Source organism: Mixophyes fleayi, chromosome 3, assembly GCF_038048845.1.
Source record: "Mixophyes fleayi isolate aMixFle1 chromosome 3, aMixFle1.hap1, whole genome shotgun sequence".
NCBI classification, from domain to species: Eukaryota; Metazoa; Chordata; class Amphibia; order Anura; family Limnodynastidae; genus Mixophyes; species Mixophyes fleayi.
The window spans coordinates 244,033,370-244,055,095 of record NC_134404.1 but is presented as its reverse complement, the minus strand read 5'-3'; the positions used below and the strand labels follow the sequence as shown (position 1 = coordinate 244,055,095).

The 21,726-nt window shown below is 39.8% G+C and overlaps 1 protein-coding gene across 1 annotated transcript in view; it reads left to right on the top strand.

Moving 5' to 3' along the window:
- FAM120B (family with sequence similarity 120 member B) overlaps positions 1-21,726 on the top strand; it is a 278,632-nt gene that overhangs the window by 9,515 nt on the left and 247,391 nt on the right. Inside the window, exon 3 of the mRNA XM_075203367.1 lies at positions 9,508-9,688. Within this exon, the coding sequence (XP_075059468.1) occupies positions 9,508-9,688 (181 nt within the window). The remainder of the gene's footprint in view (positions 1-9,507; positions 9,689-21,726) is intronic.

Here is a 21,726-nt window from a genome sequence, read left to right as displayed (position 1 = left end):
TCTGTCTCTCTCTCTTCTCTTGTATAGAGATACAAAAAGACGTAGACATGGTCTCAGTAATGGGGCTAAGACATTTTCTTTGACATAAGACAGACTCGGGGATACCCACACTAGATTGACATAAGTCACAGAAACAGTTAGGGGTTTGGTTTTATATGTATAGAAGCTGCTAATTTTAAGCAGAAAGTTTTTTGTTGTGGAAATATGATTCATGGTTTTTTTTTGTTTTAGATTGCATATCTGCTTTTTGCCTCCTGAACAAAGTGTGCCTTTATATTTATGCACAAAGGGTGGAGAGATCGCTAGAGGTTAGGCATACAGATATGCATCTCTGTGTAGACATTGGAGTAGGATTTTTGCCACAAGATACAACTTAATGTGAAACCCTAGAAAATTTTGAATTTTCGTGTTTTATTAGACAGACATGTACTGGATACTGTTATATTTTGAAGAAAGTGTTATAGAAATAGACCCCTTTGCCCTTCTCACTTAGTCAAGTAGCTGAACATGGGGTACTGAAAATGGTATGTGAGTTGGCAGAGGGAAAATCGATTGATATACGTTGGTCTTCAGCATTTTTGTAATCTAGGGGGCGATGTTGAGGTGACTGAAAAATCCTTTATAGCAATACCAGCACATGAGTAGGACACTACATAGAGGACTTTCTACAGTGACACAGTTACCAACTGAAGTAGCTGCTAGTAAAGTCCACACTTACACACACGACTATACATGGCTGTCCACACCAGGGCGAACATAGCTGTCAAATAGACAGCAGGGTTTTATGTGACAGCTGACAGATTTATGTTTTGTTTTGTTTTTCGTTGTATTGTTTTAAAATGTGAACACACACACACACACATGCACGCATACACATATTCGTTAATATATGAAGATTTTGGTTACCTGAAGAATTTCTCCAGGTGAAACAAATCCACGTCATCCAATTACCACCTTGCAGGATCCTCAAGTATACACTGGTGTACCGATGAAATATATCTGGGTAGCACGGTGGCGTAGTGGTAGCACTTCTGCCTCACAGCACTGGGGTCATGAGTTTAATTCCCGACCATGGCCTTATCTGTGTGGAGTTTGTATGTTCTCCCTGTGTTTGCGTGAGTTTCCTCCGGGTGCTCCGGTTTCCTCCCACACTCCAAAAACATACTAGTAGGTTAATTGGCTGCTATCAAAATTTACCCTAGTCTCTACCTGTCTGTCTCCTTCTCTGTCTGTCTGTATGAGTCTGTCTGTGAGTGTGTGTCTATATTAGGGAATTTAGACTGTAAGCTCCAATGGGGCAGGGACAGATGTGTATGAGTTCTCTGTACAGCGCTGCGGAATCAGTGGCGCTATATAAATAAATGGTGATGATGATGATGGGTAAAGGTTTATTGAAATGTGTCTAATGTATTACTGTGTCATACTCAAAGCTTTTGTTATTTAATGTGATAGCCCTAGAACTATAATAGGTGATAGGGGTATTCATGTTATTGATCATAAATGTATAATGTATGAGTAGTGGTAACAAATTAAATACCTTTGATTAGCCACAAACCAGTGTGAACATAAAGTAACGGTACTAGTTAGAACGAATTGAATAGACTGAGGGTTGAAACTTGATTGAAGGGGCTGATAGCTTTGGCCACTAGTCCTTCTCCTCTATCAAGATCACTCCTAGGCTGCCTCTTAACCTGTTGACTTTTTAAATGTTTTTGACTTCTCTAGGGATGAGTTTGTAACTGAGAGACTAGTTTAGACCTTGAGAGGGAAGGTAAACAGTGAGACAGCAACCGAGAACGTTCAAAACACTGTTTCCTGAAAAGTTACACTAACTGTCAGGATGTTGGACCGGGAGAGTAAGTTGTGGAACAGTAATTTCCTAGGCTCAGGTTATTTGACAGACAGGTACCAGGTGTAGGCTACCAGCATCACGACTTCAAGGGTAGCAGAGACACTGGTATCCATTTCTCCCACTGCAGAGGAGTCAACACCCAGAGAAGGGTCCAAGTGCACTCATGAATCTGTTCTGGGAGGCCTCAAATGCAGTTAGTAGCACCTGAGCCAAAGGCTAAGACAGTTGTCCAGCATGAAGTTGTAGTTTTTCCTGTTTTGTGCTTCTCTCATTTCATTCTCTTGTCAGTACAGTCAATTCTTTTAATTATTGACAGGTGACAGAGGCTGGTTCAGGTAATGATACAGAGGAGTTGGGGATGAAGGAGAAGTTAGTAGCACAATCAGTCCAGCCAATTACTCTATTGAATTCAGGGGTAAAAGGAAAATCTGGAAACCTTGGAGCTTGGAGGAAGTTCGAGGGGCTATTGTCTGAGTAGCATTGCGTCCGTAAGTACGTTGACCCCATAGTTGAAGAGATGTACATCCAGCGATGCCAGTCCAGTAATATTCGGACTTGAGCAGGCATCCTTGAGAATGATTATCATTCTTGGGTGGGTAAGTTTGTAGACCAAACTAAGTGCTGAATGTGCTCTCACGTGCCTCAGTGGTTATATCGAGTAGGACTAGTTCTGTTTCCACTAAATATTCCTGAGGTACCCGAATTATGGGTGGGAAGTCACTAGGGGAAAAGTACGACACCTAGGTCCCTTAGTCTGGAGTCTCCCAATATTTGGCAAGCCGATCACTGTTTCATGTACAAAGAAACTTGAGTATTGGGAGACTGGGAAGAACGAGCAGACAATAGCCCGCCCCACAAGTGTTGAAGAAAGGAAATGTTGATATTATTGGATTGTATATTGTAACTCTGGTTTATGATGTTATTGGTGAACATGAAATGTTTAAATGTTGTCTGAGCTTAAAGACATGCGTTGGTCGGACGAAACTGTTGGATGTAAAACAACTGTAGTAAAGTATTTTATACTGTAGTATTTTATACTATAGTACCGTGTACAATTCCAAATAATGTATTACATGTTCAATTGTACCTTTTGAAGGGCATACAAAAGGTTATCTCCAAACTCCAGAGGTATAAGGTCTATAGTAAAAGAATAAATTGTTTTGAGGATTAAGACTCTCTCTTATGATAACTTGTTTAGATCTACAGACATCATGGTCATACACCAAGGGGGACTTGCATTACAGAGCAATGAAACGTGGTACTGAGATCCTGCATATAAAATCTTTAAGGTGATAGTTTATTATACTATCAAAGGGTGGAACTGTCAATGTTGTATAATTGGATGAACGAAAGTATATTGATTAATATTGTTTTATCGTGCGATTGCACTCAGTATGCCACGCTACGTGGCATACTGCGATCGCACGGTATAATACGCACGCACACACTCGCATTACAACATTTAGTTATTTATATAATTCATATTCATATTTGTTCTGTTATAGAGTGATTTATGAGCAGATAGTAATTAGTTTATTATTAATTTATATATTATGATTATATATATATATATACACTTTAGTGTTATTTGAGTGTTGATAATAGCAGCTCTCACTGGCACTCCTCAGTCTCTTCTGACCACAGTATTCTGGAGTGCAATATTGTGCGCAGGTGCCAGTGCGAGCACGGTATGTATGTATCTTTTGGTATTGGCTGTACTGTATTATAATCATGTATTAAATTGTTTAATTTTACATCTGCTAAAAATAAATTACTTTGTGCTTCGGAAACACAATACAATTGCTTATGCAATGCTTATTTGAAAACGATAGAATTACTTTAATACTTGATATATGGGTGAATAGATTTTTTTTTCTATTGGGCCTTGCCTATGGGGCCCCTATGCTCGTGGGACCCCTGGGCAACTGCCCAGCGCGGCCAGGGGTAAAGGCAGCCCTGAGTAGGAAGTGTTTTAGATATGGTTGTAAATGTAAAAGTTTATAACTGAGCACACAAATGTTAAAAATTATTAACAGCAGGAACCTCACATTTCTGATGCCAATAAGTCATTGTTTATTATTAGTGTTGGTAATAAAATGGAATCTAGAAGTAAAAAATAATGGTGTGAAAATTTACTTTGGTAAAACTGAGAGGGTGCCCAGTACGTCCCCCTCCATTTTGCTATTTTGGAGGCAATTCACATGCAAGTTAATGAGTAAGAATGATTTTGCCTTCTTAATTACCTTGTGATATGTCAATAAATAATATTTCATGTAATTTAATGCAACCTATACATTTGTTTGTTAGCTAACATCTGACATTCAATGGGTTTGTTATTTACTACTACTGTTATTTATTGCTATATATTCTCATAGTTTGGACATGTTTTTGGATTTTAGTTGGATATAAATTGACTTATGTTTTATCAATTTGATGCCAGCAGGGAAACGTATCTTGAATTTAGCAAAAGTGGTTTTGCAAGTTCTAATTGTGTGAAACATGCTATTTACATTTTAGTGTCATTTGTTCTGCGTCTGTCTGAAATACTTAAATGTATTTGTTTCTTGCCACGTAAAAACATTTTTTAACACATTTTTTTGTTTGGAATAGTAATTGTAATAATAGATGCAGGGTACTTTTGAATGAATGTTGCAATTCTTTAACAAAATACAACTAGACCATTAAAGCTTTTTTCCCGTTATGCATTACAAATGTACTTTGCTTATTAACGTGTGTAACATTAATTATTTAATAGAATCTTAGCTATTGTGTATAGAATATATGAGGTGACACTTCTGTCATGCAACCCTCCTTACCACTGTATCATGAGGCCTAGACCCAGGCCCGGACTGGGAATTAAAATCAGCCCTGGCATTTAAAGCACACAGGCCCACCTGCTGCGGGCTCCATGCACTATATTGTTGCATGGTGATGGTGGCGCAGTGTGCGCTGCTGGTGCAGTGCAATATGATGTAGTATGAGTGTGTGTGCGGGGTATTTATTTCTCCTAATGACCCTCAACATTACATTGTTTTCACCCCATGACATCAATAAATACCACGACAATACATTATTAGTACCCAAATTACATCAATAAATAACCCCCCACACACACTCATACTACATCAATACTCCCCCACATTACAGCAACCAGCATCACCTCCCACATTACAGCAACCAGCATCACCCCCCACACACATTACAGCAAGCAGCATCACCCCCCACATTATAGCAATACCCTCTCCTACTTATTAGCAATACTAAGCCCCAAACACACTACACCATTGCCACCACCACGCCACCCCATACTCCAGCAATATCACCAATTACATAGGCGCCACTGTAGAGAACCAATGTTTCGCTTTTTTCAAATCTCCCACAAAATGGCAACAACATAATACTTACACACATATAGGTAACAGGTACCCTTTTCCCTCAATTAAATAGTAATGGAAGAATTTTCATGAATCATTCCACACACAACAAAACTCTTAACAAATATATCAGAAAAAACATAACTGTTGAATGATCACCTGAACCTACACAGCTGCATTAAAAGTATTTTCATCTGCAGCAAAATGTTAGAGGAAAATATTTTTTTTTACTACAGTAATTGGATATGCCTCTTTTCTACTCATTTTAAATTACACAGTGTATAAATTAATTAGGATAGAGGAGGTGGGTGAGAGATAATTGGATGTGAGCCATCAGTTTGATTAGATAGGAAACATTTAGATTATTTACCTGGAGAGACGTCTACCCCTTGACTCACAGGCAGGGCTGACGAGGAATTTTGGGCCCTGGTACAGCAATTTCTTTGGGCCCTCGTCATAGTCAACAATGAGAGACTTGCCTTTGGCATAACTTCATATTATGCCACATCGTAGTGCCCCCAGTTCATATTATGCCACAGTAGTGCCTTTAATTCATATTATGCCACAAAACTGCCCCCAAATCATATTATTCCACAGTAGTGCCCCGAAATTATATTATGTCATACAGTAGTGCCCCAAATCATATTCTGTCACAGTAGTGCCTCCAAATCATATTATATCACAGTAGTGCCTCCAAATCATATTATGTCATAGTTGTGCCCCCAAATCCTATTATGCCACAATAGTGCCCCTAATTCATATTATGCCACAATAGTGCCCCTAAATCATATTATGCCATACAGTAGTGCCCACAAATCATATCATGCCATAGTAGTGCCCTCAAATCATTATGCCATACACTGTAGTGCCCCCAGTTCAAGAAAGGATGCACACGAGAAAATATATCAACTTACCTGATTATGGCATCCTGTGTTCTGTTCTCCTACTGGGCGCGCTGGGCGAGGAGGGAACCGCAGCTGTCGGCTCACACAGGCAGTCGGGAGCAGGGACAGTGGTCGAAGTTGAAATTTAGAAGTGGGGGTATGGAAAATATAAGTGAATGGACTATGAAGGCTTTATTTTTTTTTATTATTTTGAACACTTGTTCCCTCTGTGTATTCCTATCCTTCATTACTACTTTTGTTTATGGTGGCTGCATCCCTGACATTCCCATTCTTAAGATGTCTCTCTCTTTACACTTTCTATCACCTATGCCCTTGCACCATCTTCTTCCCTGTCCCTCTCACACATCCCCCTGCACCATCATCTCCTCTGTCCCTCTCACCCCTCTTCCTGCACCACCTTCTCCCCTGTCCCTGTCACACTCACAACAACCGCCCCCCGTGAGTCGCAGCAAATTGCCCCCCCCGCCCTTGCGAGTCGCAGCAAATCGCCCCCCCCCCCCACCGTGACCCCCCCTCCCTTCAGAAAAAAAACAAAAACTGGAACAACTGGTAACTGTGTCCAGGTTGCAGGGCAAAGTTCCAGTTTACTGACAGATGGCAGAGGCAGGCGAGGGGAAGGAATGGAGCAGCAATCATCCGCGACATATGTAGCAAGGTGGCTGGCTGTGGGAGGAGCCAGAAGCCAGAGAGTGTTGGGGCCAGCAGATAATGGGCTAGGTCCCTTCACCGGCCCATCTAGCCATCGGCCCTTCTGGAGTAATAAAAGCAAAAGTGCGTTGCCATTTATGAATAGACATATCAAGTTCTGCTACTATCTATAACAGTTTAATTTTAATTTCTATTACACAACAAAGTAAGACTGATTGAGGGCACTGATCATTACCATCTCCTCCTTTTCTACTTCTCACTTGGTTTCTATTTAGAATGTAGTGTGTGATATCATATATGGCATTAACATAAGATGCCAACACCACTAAAAAGGGACAGTTTACCTCCAATTTCCAGATCTCATATGCTGGTTTTTCAGTTTTGACATATCTAATTTCCTCAGAATTCAATTAGACCATTCACAAATCATGAGAAGAACCTTGTATGAAGTATTTTTTTGGCTGAAATAAAGGTTCAGCCAAATAGGAGACAGAAGTAGGAGCCCCTCAGGTAAGAATTATACATGACATAAAAACAAGAAAATGTCAAGCAAGTGCCTTAGGCCAATTACGTAGTACAAAAACATCCCATTCCAGTGATATGACATAATGGTCTTTTTAAACATGATGGTGTTTTTACATATGTCATGAATTTTACGTTAGAGTGTAACAATTATGCAGTAATGTAAGTAATAAATATGGAGTACTTGCCTTACTCTAGAGTAGCGCTGGCCGGCCGGTGATGCGGAGTCTAACGAACCCCCTGGTGTTCACCAAGAACCGCCGCAAGGCGGGATGGGCTTTGCTGCGGAGGATCGCAGGTCGCGGTCCACTGGTCTGCCTCTAGAGGTAAGGATGTAGGAGTTAGCCACGATAAGACTGGAACTTGAAGGTAGTATCAGGATAGCCGAGGTCTGGTTCACTTGGAATGGAGATGAATTCGTTGTTAGCAAGCCTGGGTCTGGTACACTTGGAGTGGAGATAATACGTAGTCAGCAAGCCGGGGTCTGGTACACTTGGAGTGGAGATAATATGTAGTCAGCAAGCCTGGGTCTGGTACACGAGGAGTTGAGATAATACGTAGTCAGCAAGCCTGGGTCTGGTACACGAGGAGTTATTGTCTGAAAAGCCTGTAAGGAGCTGGTACACGGGAGACACGGGAGAAGCACCTAGTCAGGGTACTTAGGAAGTTGCTCTGACGCTGTCCAGGCGTCAAAGCAGGACTTTAGTAGTTTTGCAGATTTGAATTCCCCGCCCCGACTGTCATGTGACAGCGCCGCCGTGACCCGGAAGGAAGAGAGGATCGCGGCGCTGGAGCGAGGACAGGTGAGTTGTAACATAGAGTTTGCAAAGAAGACACGTTCTTAAGCTATTAACAAATGATCCAAAGCAGTGTGGTTGCACCCTAGGAGTTTAGTTTTAATGATACCTTATGAAACCTAAAACTCATTAGAACTAATAATAAGGGTACAGTTTTACGTTTTGAAAGTATCTATTTTGTTGTCACTAATTTAATTAATAGTTGAAGAAAAACCTTTTTTGTTCACACTGAGAAACACACTGAAGATTTATACTTGTATGGTGGTACTTACACTCAATATATGTCCTTCTAGTAATATCTACATTGATAAAGTATAGAAAGACCTAAGAGATATAACATGCAAACATACAAAAGAGTACATGCTAATTAATTTTATATTCCACATATATTGGGATATAATACAAGGGAATCTGTAAACATTAATAAAGCTGTCCCCTTATTTAGTTTCATTTTCATTTTAGATTAAGAATGTACATAGTTGTCTTACTAAATGTCTGTTTACATGTTCGTTTATCATTGCTAAACCAGCGAGAAAAAATAGTAAATGTCCAAGAGGGACTTGTGTTTCTCAGGCAACCTCTGTTACAGTTCCTCCAGTTTTACAGTGGTGCCAACTGCTGCTTCCCTGTAGAGCTAGACTCGATGCCCCGGTCTGTCCACACCACTTGGTGTTTGCAACATGCTTATGCCATAGAGATTCCTTGCTCCTGATATAATGCCCACACTAAGAGAAAGAAACAGCAGGAGTATAATTAAGCATGCTGTGAGTGTAGTTTCCTGGCTTCAGTGTTACTAGAATTTCCAGTAGTTACAGTGATTAAATCACTAACTTAGTCCCGCCCTCAAGGGGCTCAATTAAAAAATAAATGGATTCTCCAGCTTTTATAATCCTAAAGGGACTCAAAAAAGTGCCTAATAGTGAGCAAAGCTGTTAAAAAAGCATATGAATACATAATGCATGTTTTCAAATAATTAATAATAAACATCTAAACTACAAAAATTCTAATTCGAGTATAAGAATTTAGGGAATAATTAAATTGTTATAGTCTCCTTCACATCTGTAATGTGATTTACAGCAGAAACTTTGTAAAATTGCAGTATCTGTTAATTTTTGTTTCTAAACGTACACATTTGCACATAATATATACATACATATAACTGTAAATTGCTATCTTGATATGAATTTCCATTCTCTTCCACCTACACACATAACAATATAAATGGTTCTTGCTGTGCAGCATGGGATTCTATGATTTGATGCTACATTATGCAAATAAATTATTAGAAGTATATCCACAAATGTTTCACAGGTAGTGCTCAGTACCGATCACTTGTAAAGCTAGTAAACAGAAGTGGTTTCACATTTAGCCTATTAATTAATTTATCTTTTTTTTGCTGCTGTGGACAGTTTGCATTAGATCAACACTTCAAAGGAGAGAATAACATGATCTGCAATGTTCTGTGTCTCGGAGAGAGTGACTGTAGTAATACTCTGGAAGATGACAGTGACCCAAAGATCCCTGGACAAGCTCTGGTCTTTAGAACTTGCCGTCAGCATATTTATGCAATTCTTCTTGGCATCGGCAATGGTAGGTCTTATACAGGTATTCTTTTTATTGGATGCATTTTATAACATGTTTGTGTGAAAAGACAATAAGGACCATTCAGGAAGCCAACACAGAAGCTGCAAGAAAACAGTGCAAAAATCTACATTTTTACATGTGTTTGTGTGGGGTTTTTTTTGTTTCTAGTTTTTTAGTCATTGCACTTGAGAGCTCCTAGTGAATTTTAAAGTGGGTGCGGCTTACACCCTACCTCCCAATTATCTTGATTTAGACAGGACATGCCTGATTTGAGAGACAGCAACTAGCGGGAAGTTGGAGGTATGTCCCCACTCACCATGGAAAGGCTAGACATGCCTCTGGGACCGTAACACACCACCACGCAACCATGCACTATATTCTTTGTGTAAGTGTATGCCTGAATGTTTCAGCAGAACACTTGTGAGCTAAAGATTTGTTTTTTAATCTTGTTATAACATTTTTATAGCAAACTGCGTTGCTTTTATAAATATGTGCACTAGTGAGCCACACTAGTTTTATGAATGTTGCTCAATAATTTTAAAGAGATCTGTTACTAGGAGAAAAGGAATCTAATTAAATAGTTATTGTTTTTCCTTAATCTGCCATTAACAAAACCAGATTTATGTATCATAATTTAAAAGCAAATAACCTATTTTGACTTTATTAAGGCTTCACAATGAGCATACCTGTCATGGGTAGACATATATAGTGTTTTCTCCCTCCGTTGGTTACTGTGTTTCACGAGGCTGAAGTTAGCTTCTCGTTCGGCCTGCTTCTCATTTACTTCTTATTCATGCTCCAGCTTCTTATTCAGAAAAGCTTATTATTAAAGGATTAAATCAAGTTGGATCACTGATTTCACATCAGATTGACACTAAAGGGTGTCCCTTATACAAACTGCAATAGTATTTATCATGACCCAACAAGGTTTTGGGCATGAAATGAGGTGGCAAAGTGGGCACAGACAGCATTTTCATTATTTTGAATAAGTAGCTGCAGTTTTGCAAGGGTTAAATGCCGTTGGGCCACCAATTTGACAGTGGAATCAACACAGGGTGGTCAGTTACATATAAGCACCTGTCTCTTGCCTGGCATAACACTGTTTTGGGCATAAAATGAGTTGGCAAACTGGTCACAGACAGCATTTTCATTATTTTGAATAAGTAACTGTAGTTTTGCAAGGATTGATTTTTTTTTAAAATAAAAAATTGCAACAAAAATAAATCCCATTTAACTTTGTCCAAAATAAAATAGACTATATACAACATCAATGGGTAAAATGGACCAATTGGAACAAAACTTCACATTATCATAAAACCCATTTCTCCTACAATCTCTCCACAAAAACTAATGCATCACTTAACAAATGAGAATAAATATATGCATCAAAGAAACATGATATCCTAACACAATACTCTGCTTTACAACAACCCCGTCACCAATCTATATTACCACTCACAACCCTTTAAATTTTTTAACAGGAAATGAAAACAAACTTTAAGTGTATGTAAATCTTACTAAAAAAAAAAAAAAGGGATTTCCTCAAATTCTCATAGTGAAAGAACAGGATAGATAGCATCGAACAGGATAGAATCGAAAGACTGGCAGATGTTTTCTACCCCCTAGGGATGTTTCAACCTCTGCCAGAGTCTACCAGCTCGCAGGAACCATCCTGCCTGTCATGAACTCCCATCCTGTCTCAGATACAGCATTCTGAACAGCTGGCCGTAATTGGCGCCACCTTAGTCACTTACCAGTTATTACACCTTTTCTGCCACCACAAAGAATGTACTATGCCATCCTTGCGTTAACGAAACCCACTTATTAATGTTTCACACCTAATTCACATACACATGTAGCATGAGCCTTACTTGGCTTCGTAATTTCACAAAGAATCACAGAGAATATGCTGGATTAAATTTATTTAATCTGAAAAATGTTTCCAAGGCTTAATTACAAAACAGTTAATAACAAGACATACAGAATAAGTTGCACAAATAAGTTTCAGAATTAAGATCGGAAATAAAACTAGAATCACTAGCTTACTAGTAAAGATATGGCGTGTGAGGAGTACGAGAAGGATGGGACACTTTCACCTTTGACAGGTCTCCCCAGAGAAAATGAACAAGTTATTGTCTAAGGCAGAAGATTTTAAACCTTTTTCACATAACTCTCACCCCCACCTTTGGAGGTTAGCTGTTAATCAGGACAGATTGATTTCCAGAATGTCACAGGGCTTTCAAAGTGAGCTATCTATCCCTGAAATATGTCTGACATCTCAGAGGGTGTCAATCTCACCTCTACTCGTTTTGCTTGGTCGGTCAGGTTCACATCCTCTGCATACAAAAATCTCCTTACAGATGCTTATCTGTCCCTGGGCCTGGCTAATTTCAAAAGACTATGGATACTTGCATAGGATTAGGCTCATGTCATTTAGCAAAGCACACATTAAGATTACATTACAAGGTTACATACAATATACATTGTCATACCTGAATATTAAGGGAAAATAACAATAATACATAATCGTCACACGCCCCCTCTCCATTTCCATTATCGTCCAAACCTCATGCAGAATACTATCCACCACCGCACTACAGGGAAGAATTTTTCTCCTAATGGACACTAAACACCATGTAAAATCTAACAACTGCACTAACTGAAAAAAACAAGTGCCTTCCAATAGAACCCCCACTCCCCTTTCTACCACCACCACCCCTCCTTCTAATATTTTGGAACAAAAAACAAAACCTCGCACTCTTAGACAACTGTTAGAGGTATTGTACTACAATCTGCACATTTCAGTCCATTTAAATTGATGTGTAACTTGCTAGTTCTTTTTATGTTTTTCTGTGTATTGCCTCGGGCAAGTGCACATTCCTTGCTGGATTTATACATTGTAATTTTCTATGGCCTGTTTCGGTCCTTACTTTGTTTGTGGAAATATGTGTTTGTGTTTTATAAATAAAGTTATTAAAAAACAAAAAAACAAAAAAAAAAACTTCAAAAAGAGACTCCCGAGATGAAGCTTCAAGAAAGCAGTACTAAGGAACAGCACTGGGTTTCCCATTCCCAGACCATGTTCATTTTTCGGTTTGTATGCCACACTCCACTTGATAAAGTTCAACTTGTTCATCCATAACAACTGAAAGATGAAGGAACTGACCTCATCTCAGAAGCCTCTTTTTGGACTCTCCCCCTCAATGGGTAGCTAGCTTTCGAGTTTCGGTGCACCCCTTTCTCAACACATGGTTGGATGAGGGTCCCGTAAAAAATCTTCCAGTAAAGCATGGATACCTCCTGGCTTATGTGGTTCAGGGTTTGAAGGTGACAAGGAAATGGCAGATTAAAATGGGTGAGGCAAAAAACTCCTTTAGGAGGGTGTTGGAGAGGAGGATTTTACATACTTACTTTGATGTGCCACTGTTACTAAAAGATTTCTCATGTTATATGTGCTCGAAGGGTCTGTCTTTGGGGATTCCAAGCGGATTCCTCCAGAGTTTAGAGACCTTACTTTGCTTGCGTTTCACTGGAGGCTCTACATTAAGGAGAACTTGAAGCATGGAGGTGTTGATGATCATAGTTGTCCACGGGAGAAATGTTATGGGGAGGTGGAGACAGTGGACGACCTCTTGCTTCAGTGTCCTTTTAATATAGAGGTTTGCAAGGGAGTGTCCCACACCTTAGGCCTTCCCTGTCTTTCGGGGCTTAGTTACCCTGACTGTGTGTATGAAGCACTCAAAAGGTGTGGGGATTTTGAGTTTAGCAGTCATTTTTCAGTTAGCGCAGTTGTTAGATTTTACACATGGAATGCACTGTGTTTAGTGTCTGTTACGGGCAAAACCCTTCCCTGTATTGAGGGGGTGGATAGTATTCTGCACGACGTTTGGAAAATAAAGGAAATGGAGAGGGGCCGATTGGATGCTGCAATCTGGGGAAGACTCTGGCAGAGTTCGAGACATCCCTAGGTGGTAACTAACATCTGGCAGTCTCTCGATTCTTCACTATCTATCCTGTTCTTTCACTATTAGATTTTGAGGAAATCCCTTTTTTTTTTTTTAGTAAAGTTTACATACATTTAAAGTTTGTTTTCATTTCCTGACTGTAAAAGGTGTGTGAGTGGTATTATAGATTTTGTGATGGGGTTGTTGTAATGCAGAGAATTGTGTTAGAGGATGCCATGTTTCTTTCATGTATTTAATTCTTCTCATTTCAAGTTATGCAGTAGTTTTTGTTGAGGGATTGTAGGAGAATTGGGATTTATGATGTGAAGTTTCGTTCCTATTGGTCTATTCTACCGCTTGATGTTTTATATATTCTATTTTATTTTGGACAAAGTGATATGGGATTTATTTTTGTTGAAATTTTTAATTAAAAAAATCGACCCTTGCAAAATAATGAAAATGCTGTCTGTGCCCGCTTTGCCCCCTGATTTCATGTCCAAAACCTTGTTGGTTCATGCTAAATACTATTGCAGTTTGTATAAGGGACATCCTTTAGTGTTAATATGATGTGAAATCAGTGATTCAGTTTGCTTTAATCCTTTAAAAATAAGCTTTTCTGAATAAGAAGCTGGAGCATGAATAAGGAGTGAATAAGAAGTTGGCCGAATAAGAAGCTAACTTCAGCCTCGTCTGTGTTTCATAATTTGTATGTGCTGTAGTCTGTGAAAAGTATTACGTTTACCTGTTTTTAGATCCTCCCTCTCAATGATTGCGTAGCTCAGGTAAAAGAAATGGCCATATTCCCATTTGAAGTACATGACAGGAATTAAATATTCAGCAAACTTTTTTTTTTTCCCCCAAGAGGTATTCTGGCCAGCTGTAAGTCCACATCAAGGTTGGGATTCAGTTTTATTATTAGAGATGCTCACTGACCCACCTGTTTTGGTTTTGGTTTTGGTTTTGGATCTGGATTACCTTTGTGTTTTGGTTTGGGTTTTGCAAAACCGCCCTTGCGTGTTTTGGTTTTGGTTTTTGGTTTTGTTTGGTTTTGTTTTGCTATTTTGATTAAAAATCAATGTTTTTTTGCCTAAAATAACCAAATTTAGTGCTCCACCTGTTTCTAGGATAAGTAATGTAATTGTAAAGCTAATAAATAATCCAAAAAACAGTTTCATTCCTGGTAGGCATTCATTAATTCTACACACAAACCAGATTGTCTTCCTCTCCATCTATGAATATTGGCAATGCAGCCATCGTCTTTGAATCTATATTACACCCTACACTTATACTTAAATATGTAAAGAAATGGACAAAGCAGTTTGGTTTCTGTCTCTCTAGGCCCCCCTCCAGTTGTTGTAAATACCAAAAAGTTCAGCCGTTATAGACTGTACAATATTAATTGAAATGGAGAAAGACAGTTTGGTTTCTGTCTCTCTAGGCCCCCCTCCACTTGTATAAAATACCAAAAAAATCAGCCGTTATAGACTGTACAATATTAAGAGAAATGGACAAAAACAGTTTGGGGTCACTCTGTGTATGACACCCTACCCTTAAGGAGAAATTGCCCAAACAGCAGCTTTTCAAGACGGTACATGATATGGAAATGCCCCAAGTCCCTTTCCTCTTTGGGGGTAGATTGCACCCTACACTTACATAGAAAGTTTTTAAAAGATGTTATCGTCATCTTTAGCTTCATCCTCACCCTCATCAGTGTGTACGTCATCATCACAGACTATCAATTCATCGCCGCTTGAATCCTTGGATGTCTTGGATGGTGAAGGCCTTCCTCGTGGAATATGTAGTTCATTTTTATAAACATCATTTTCTCCACATCTACGGCGATCACTGACTAAGTTTCCTGCTGTGCTGAACACTTGTTCAGATTACACACTGGAGGGTGGGCAGCTTATGTATTGCAAAGCAAGTTTGTACATGGGTTTCCAAATGGCCTGCTTTTCTTCCCAGTAAGGAAAGGGATTGTCTGACATTTCCATATCAATTACCTCTTGAAAGTAATCCTCCACCATCATTTGCATGTTAATACTCATATTGGATGGAGTTATGTGCAAGGTCACAAATTTTTTGGAAAAATCCTTCAAACCAGCCCAGATGTTAAACTGTTCTGGTCTGCCCTCTGCGTCCTCCCTGCTTTTTTTTTTTTAGGAAAATTCAATTTTTTGCGAGCAGCAGCTGCTTGAGAAACTGAAGGAGGACATGTGGTCAAGCCAAGGCCCAGTTCAGCAGACAACTTGCTGAGCAATAGCTCCTTGCAAAAGTTCACATCTCGTTCATTTTGAAGCAAGTCTTAAAACTTGGTTCAAGCACAGTGGCCAAAACGTACTGATCCGAGCTCAAGATCTTAATAACTCGAGGATCATTGTGAAGCGAATTAAGTACGTGATCGACAAGGCCAACATACTTTGCAGAATTGCTTGCTTTCATCGCCTCCCTCAGTTTCTAAAGCTGCTTTTCCAATAGTCTAATTAAAGGAATGACTTGGCTCAAACTAGCAGACACACAGATAAGGGGCGCTAGTCCAACTAGAGTGTCCGATGAAAACGCTGCTTATCTAGGCAGGGTCTGGACCTGCTAAAATGAGCAAACTAAATATACAAATAAAATAGCGCAATTCTCAAATTGGCACAATTATTTAATGTTCATATATATACAAAAAAAAGAGCGAAACCAATAAAAATCTGTATCACTATAAGCATAAATATAAATATGCATATGAATAATACCAATACATACTGGATTACTAATAAGCAATGGTGTGTAATACATGTATACAGTAGGTAATTCGACTAAAAAGGTGTCATTGCAACACCTAATGCAAAAAATATCACCATATAGTGAAAGTTCAACGACACCAAGTGTATTGATAGAAAAATGCCACTGTATTCAAAAAGGACTCATTAGATGAAGCCTCACATCCATGCGTATGAAAAATGACAGCCTCCTTTTATAGTGTCTCCTCTGTTGATGTACAGAGCCTAGGCGGTGTACAGCGCTGTAGATTTGTGAGTGAGCCTATATTACCAGCACACTTGCTGGTAATATAGGCTCTCTTTTTTTTGTATATATATGAACATTAAATAATTGTGCCGATTTGAGAATTGCGCTATCTTATTTGTATATTTAGTTTTATCAAACTAGCAGAATCTGCACTCACTTCACACGTCACAACTTCAAATGGTTTCAGCACCTTGCACAGCACTGAAAGGATTCCCCACTGTGCAAGACTGAAATACATGCCCCCTCCTTTCCCAATGTCATGGCTTGTGCAATACGCTTGGAGGGCTTTGCGCTGTTCCTCTATTCTCTGCAGCATGTACAGGGTGGAATTCCACCTAGTTACCACCTCCTGCTTAAGTTGGTGGCAGGGCAAGTTAAACTGCTCTTGGAGCTGCTGCAATCCCCTACATGCTGTGGCCGAATGCCTGAAATGGCCTGAAATCTTATGGGCCACCGAAAGCATCTCCTGCACCTCACGGTTATTTCGTAGGAAGCTCTGCACCACCAAGTTGATGGTGTGAGCAAAACAGGGAATGTGCTGGAAATCACCCAGCTGTAATGCTCGCACTATATTGTTGGCGTTATCAGAAATGACATATCCTGGGGAGAGTCCAAGTGGTATAAGCCATGTATCAATCACATCTCTTAGTTTGCTTAACAAATTGTCAGCTGTATGCCTGTTAGTGAAGCCGGTGATACAAAGAGTGGCCTGCCTGTGACAAATGTTACGTAGTGATGTACATGCTGCTGCTGCTGCTGCTGTTCCTGCTGTTGAAGGTGAATGACAAACCCAGTGGGCTGTCACAGTCATATTGTCTTTGGTTTGACCACTTCCACTTGTCCACATATCTGTGGTTAAGTGGGCAGAATGGCATTTTTCAGCGCAATCTCTACATTTGTACACACTTTTTGGTATAGTTGTGGAATAGCTTTACGGGAAAATGGTGTCGCGATGAAATTCTGTAACGTGGACACAAAACCTCAATTAACTGTGAAAAACCAGCTGCGTTTATTGTGGATATTGGATGCAGATCTAACACTAACATGGCAGCCATGGCGTCTGTGATTCGCTTGGCGACTGGGTGACTGCTGTCATATTTGCTTCCCCTAGCAAATGATTGTTTCACAGTTAATTGTTGAAATATAGGACTGCTCTTTTTCTTGGCCTTCCTCTGGGCTGACGATTCACCCCCAGCAGCAGCAACAGCAGCAGCAGTGGGACTTACGCTTTCTTCAGAGGAATCAATAATAGTGCAGGAGTCATCCAGCCTTAATAATTGGGATGCAGGGCTAACTCCGAGCGCTACTGAGGATATTGATGAGCATGGTGTGGTGGGTTTATTTTGTAGCCGTCGGGATGTTGGTGAGCGGAGGGTCCTAGCTGATGATGGAGTGCTTGTAATTTTTTTGGAAGAACTTTCAGCTTTTACCAACACTTTGCCATGAACTCTCGTCAAATGGCGTAACATAGACGAGGTTCAAAGATGGTTAAGGTCCCTCCCTCGACTGACTGTTGCTTGACATACACTACAAATGGCTATGCAGTTGTCTGGATTGGGGTAGAAATAATTCCACACATAAGAAGTGGATTTTTTTGTTTTATGGCCTGGCATGACAATGACCTTTTTCTTGTCACGTGCCAGAACTGCTGCCACTGGTGCAGGACTGACACAAACAACCTCATCCTCATCAACATCCTCATTAGCGCCCTCGTCACCTCCACAAATCTCGCCCTCATCCTCTTCTATTTCCAAAGTGGCATCCTCAATTTGTGTATCACCGGCTACACTCGGGCTGTTCAGGCACACATCAGCAGAACTGTTGAAAGGGTCCCTCTTTATGGGTACACTAACAGAATGCTCACAATTAGACATCCCACTTTTGGATGGACTCTCCACAGGGATTGGTGTCATTAGTGATTCAGAGCAAACATTATCCTCTAATGCCTTACTGTTATCTTGCAGCTCGGCTTTGACGCATAACAGTAGTTGTGCACCACTTGTAGGCTCGGTAACATTTTATGATCTGCCACTAATAGACAAAGGTGAAGGCCTAATTCTCTCTTTGCCACTGCGTGTATAGAATGGCATGTTGCCAGTTTTTTTTCCTCAGTTACACTTCTTTTGCGATTGAACACGGTAAATTTTTTTTGGGTGTGTGTTTTTTTGACTGATTTCAAAAGACTGTGTAGTTTGACATTGCCTTTCCCAGATGACGTACCGGGAACACTACCATCAGGACTGGTGACAGATCCTGGTTGCTGATTTTGCTCATATGTGGACTGCTTAGAATCCATTATGAGCCCAAAGCACTTGTAGTGCTACAAATTGTTTTAGATACTGCAGACAAATATGACTTTTGACAGGCAGAAATATTAATGCAAAAGAATGGGGGACACCCCAAAGCACTTGTAGTGCCAAATATTGAAAAAAAAGACTCCTCTATCCTCCTCTCTTCTCTATCAATTGTTATCAGAATTGTAATCAGAATTGTATTCTCTGTCCCTGTTCTAATCAGCCTGTGACTACACCCTGCTCTCTCCCTCTGTCAAATGGCGATGGATTGCTATAGAGGCGGGTATTTATAATTTTCAAGTATCGCGAGGACCGAGCCCCGAAATCCGACAACGTCACAATGACGTTCGGCCTCGATTTGGAATCCGAGTGGGCGAGAGAGTACCGAGCCTGCCGTAATAACTGTAATCGTGCGCGGAATAAACGTTAATACGGTAATTTTCTCGCTGGATTTCAGCTCGTAGCTCCCTGTGCCGCAAGCTGAAATCCAGCTAACTATTACCGTATTAACGGTAATAGTATTTCCGCGGCGCGCAAAAAAAAGAATTGAATATGCCCCAAAGTGTATATAGAGAAGGTACAAAGTTTAGGTAACATTCTCTAGTGCAACATGGTGCAGTTATCACAGAGTGCCACAGCTATAGCCAGTTTATTTCAACTGAATTGGTTTGATTCGGACCAGGGCCCTCTTTGTGTGTAGCTTGTATGCTCTTCCTGTGTCTGCATGGGATCCTCCGGGTGCTTCGGTTTGATCCCACAGTCCAAAAATATACTTATAGGTTAGTTGGCTGCAGACAAAAACAGACCCTATGGTGTATGTGTTTTCTGTGATTAGATAATTTAGACTGTAAGCTCAGGGACAAAAGAAAGTGTATGACTAAATATTTCTCTGTACAGAGCTGCATGATATGGTGGACCCAGGGCCGTAACTAGGGCTGTGCGATAGAGGCAACCTCCCAGGGCGCAACGCTTAAGGGGGTGCAGTTTAGGAATGTTTTAGGTTCATTTGGTTAAAATTGAGGGCTAAGGGGGTGGCATTTGTCTTTCCCGCCCCAGGCTCTAGAATTCTAAGTTATGGCTCTGGGTAGACCTATACAAATAAATAAATTACCTGATATGATAATCTTTTCTGAATGCTGGTAATTGACGAGAGAGTTGAGCCAAATGCTTAAGTAAAAGGAGAAAAACAGTATGCTATAAGCTATAGGACATCATCATCATCATCATCATCATTTATTTATATAGCGCCACTAATTCCGCAGCGCTGTACAGAGAACTCATTCACATCAGTAGATACTGATGCATGGTGAGGGTCCTCATTCATACGCCAGAAAAGAAATTGCAGAATTAATTGTTTGTTTGTTCTTTCATTGAGAGGTGCATTTCTTTGCACTTACATGAGTGTTTTCTTATTCTGTCTGTAAAGATGGGGTACAGTTTTTTTTCTTCTTCTTCTGTGTTTAAAAAGGGAGTATTGAATTGTTAAACAAACATTTGACCTGGAAAATAGCTTATCTTTCATCAGTTTAACACAGGCATTAATGCCTTACACTATAGATTAAACATTATTTTTAAAATGTTTCTTTAGATTTCAATAGTGGTATATACAGAGGTGTTTCCATTTACGTGTTTAGCTCATTCATGTTTCCAGAAATTGTTGTAAATTCTCACTCCCCTGAACTATACAAAATGGGGCACGGGTATGAATCAAAATGCACCCCTCCCCCCAAAAAACTATTTTAAATGGGTTTTTAGTGCGGTTTTCAATCTCTGCAAACTGCATAACAAGCCGCATATTTTCAAATCATGAAATTGAAAATGGCAGTGTTTGTTTTGTGACCTGTATGGTGGAAAAACGCTGATGGTCAATTATGTAATTGATCAGAACAATCTTTTTATTATTAAAAAAAATAATTATTTTATAAACGATAAGAAAATATATTTATTTTGGAGCCATCATTCATACTAATTAAGGCTTTAAGATGGCTTCACTTAGTCACATAAAATAGCAGTTTATATGCTTTGAAATAATTTGTAATTAAGTTTTTCATACGTATTAAACACACTTGCTCTGTACATCATGAACTTTAAATTCCAATAACAAGATGCTTGTTATTATTAGAGAGCCCATCTTATACTGTAAACATTTGTCCAAAACATCTGACTCTTGTCTCAAAGTCCACCAGTTGATATTATTGCAAGTACTTTTATACATTCAGCTGAGACCCCATGCTTCCACTACAGTGGAAGCACATTCATTAGAAGCAGCGGGATTGTGGGTTAAGGTGATGGGCACTGACTCTATCTACTTACAAGAGAATTGGCGTGCAGCTGCATAGGAGAGCCCACCCTCCTTAATAAATACAAATGGATAAACACTGCAGCGCTCAGCCAATCTCCAACACCTCCCAACAAAAGAACTCACTTATACTATAAAAAATGATACATGTACATCGACAGTGTCCACATATAGAATAGTCCTCAATTGCGTTCTGCTCTACTCCATATCGACTTTTGCAGCCTGTAATGTATTCACACCTCTCTGATAACACTCCCGTTCCATATATATCAAATTAACAACTAAGTCTTCAAGCCAAGTAAACCAAAAACTGTAACATCCGTTACTCACATGTATGTTTATGAAGGTTCAATTCTGTCTGGTGCCAAGACCCCATCACTGTAAAGTCCCATTCTCCACAGGATCTTGTCTGCAGTGCCCACAATCCCTTAGACGATAACATCCACTGTTCCAAACGATGTGAGTCTACAGAGTCCCGTTAATCTCCTAGAG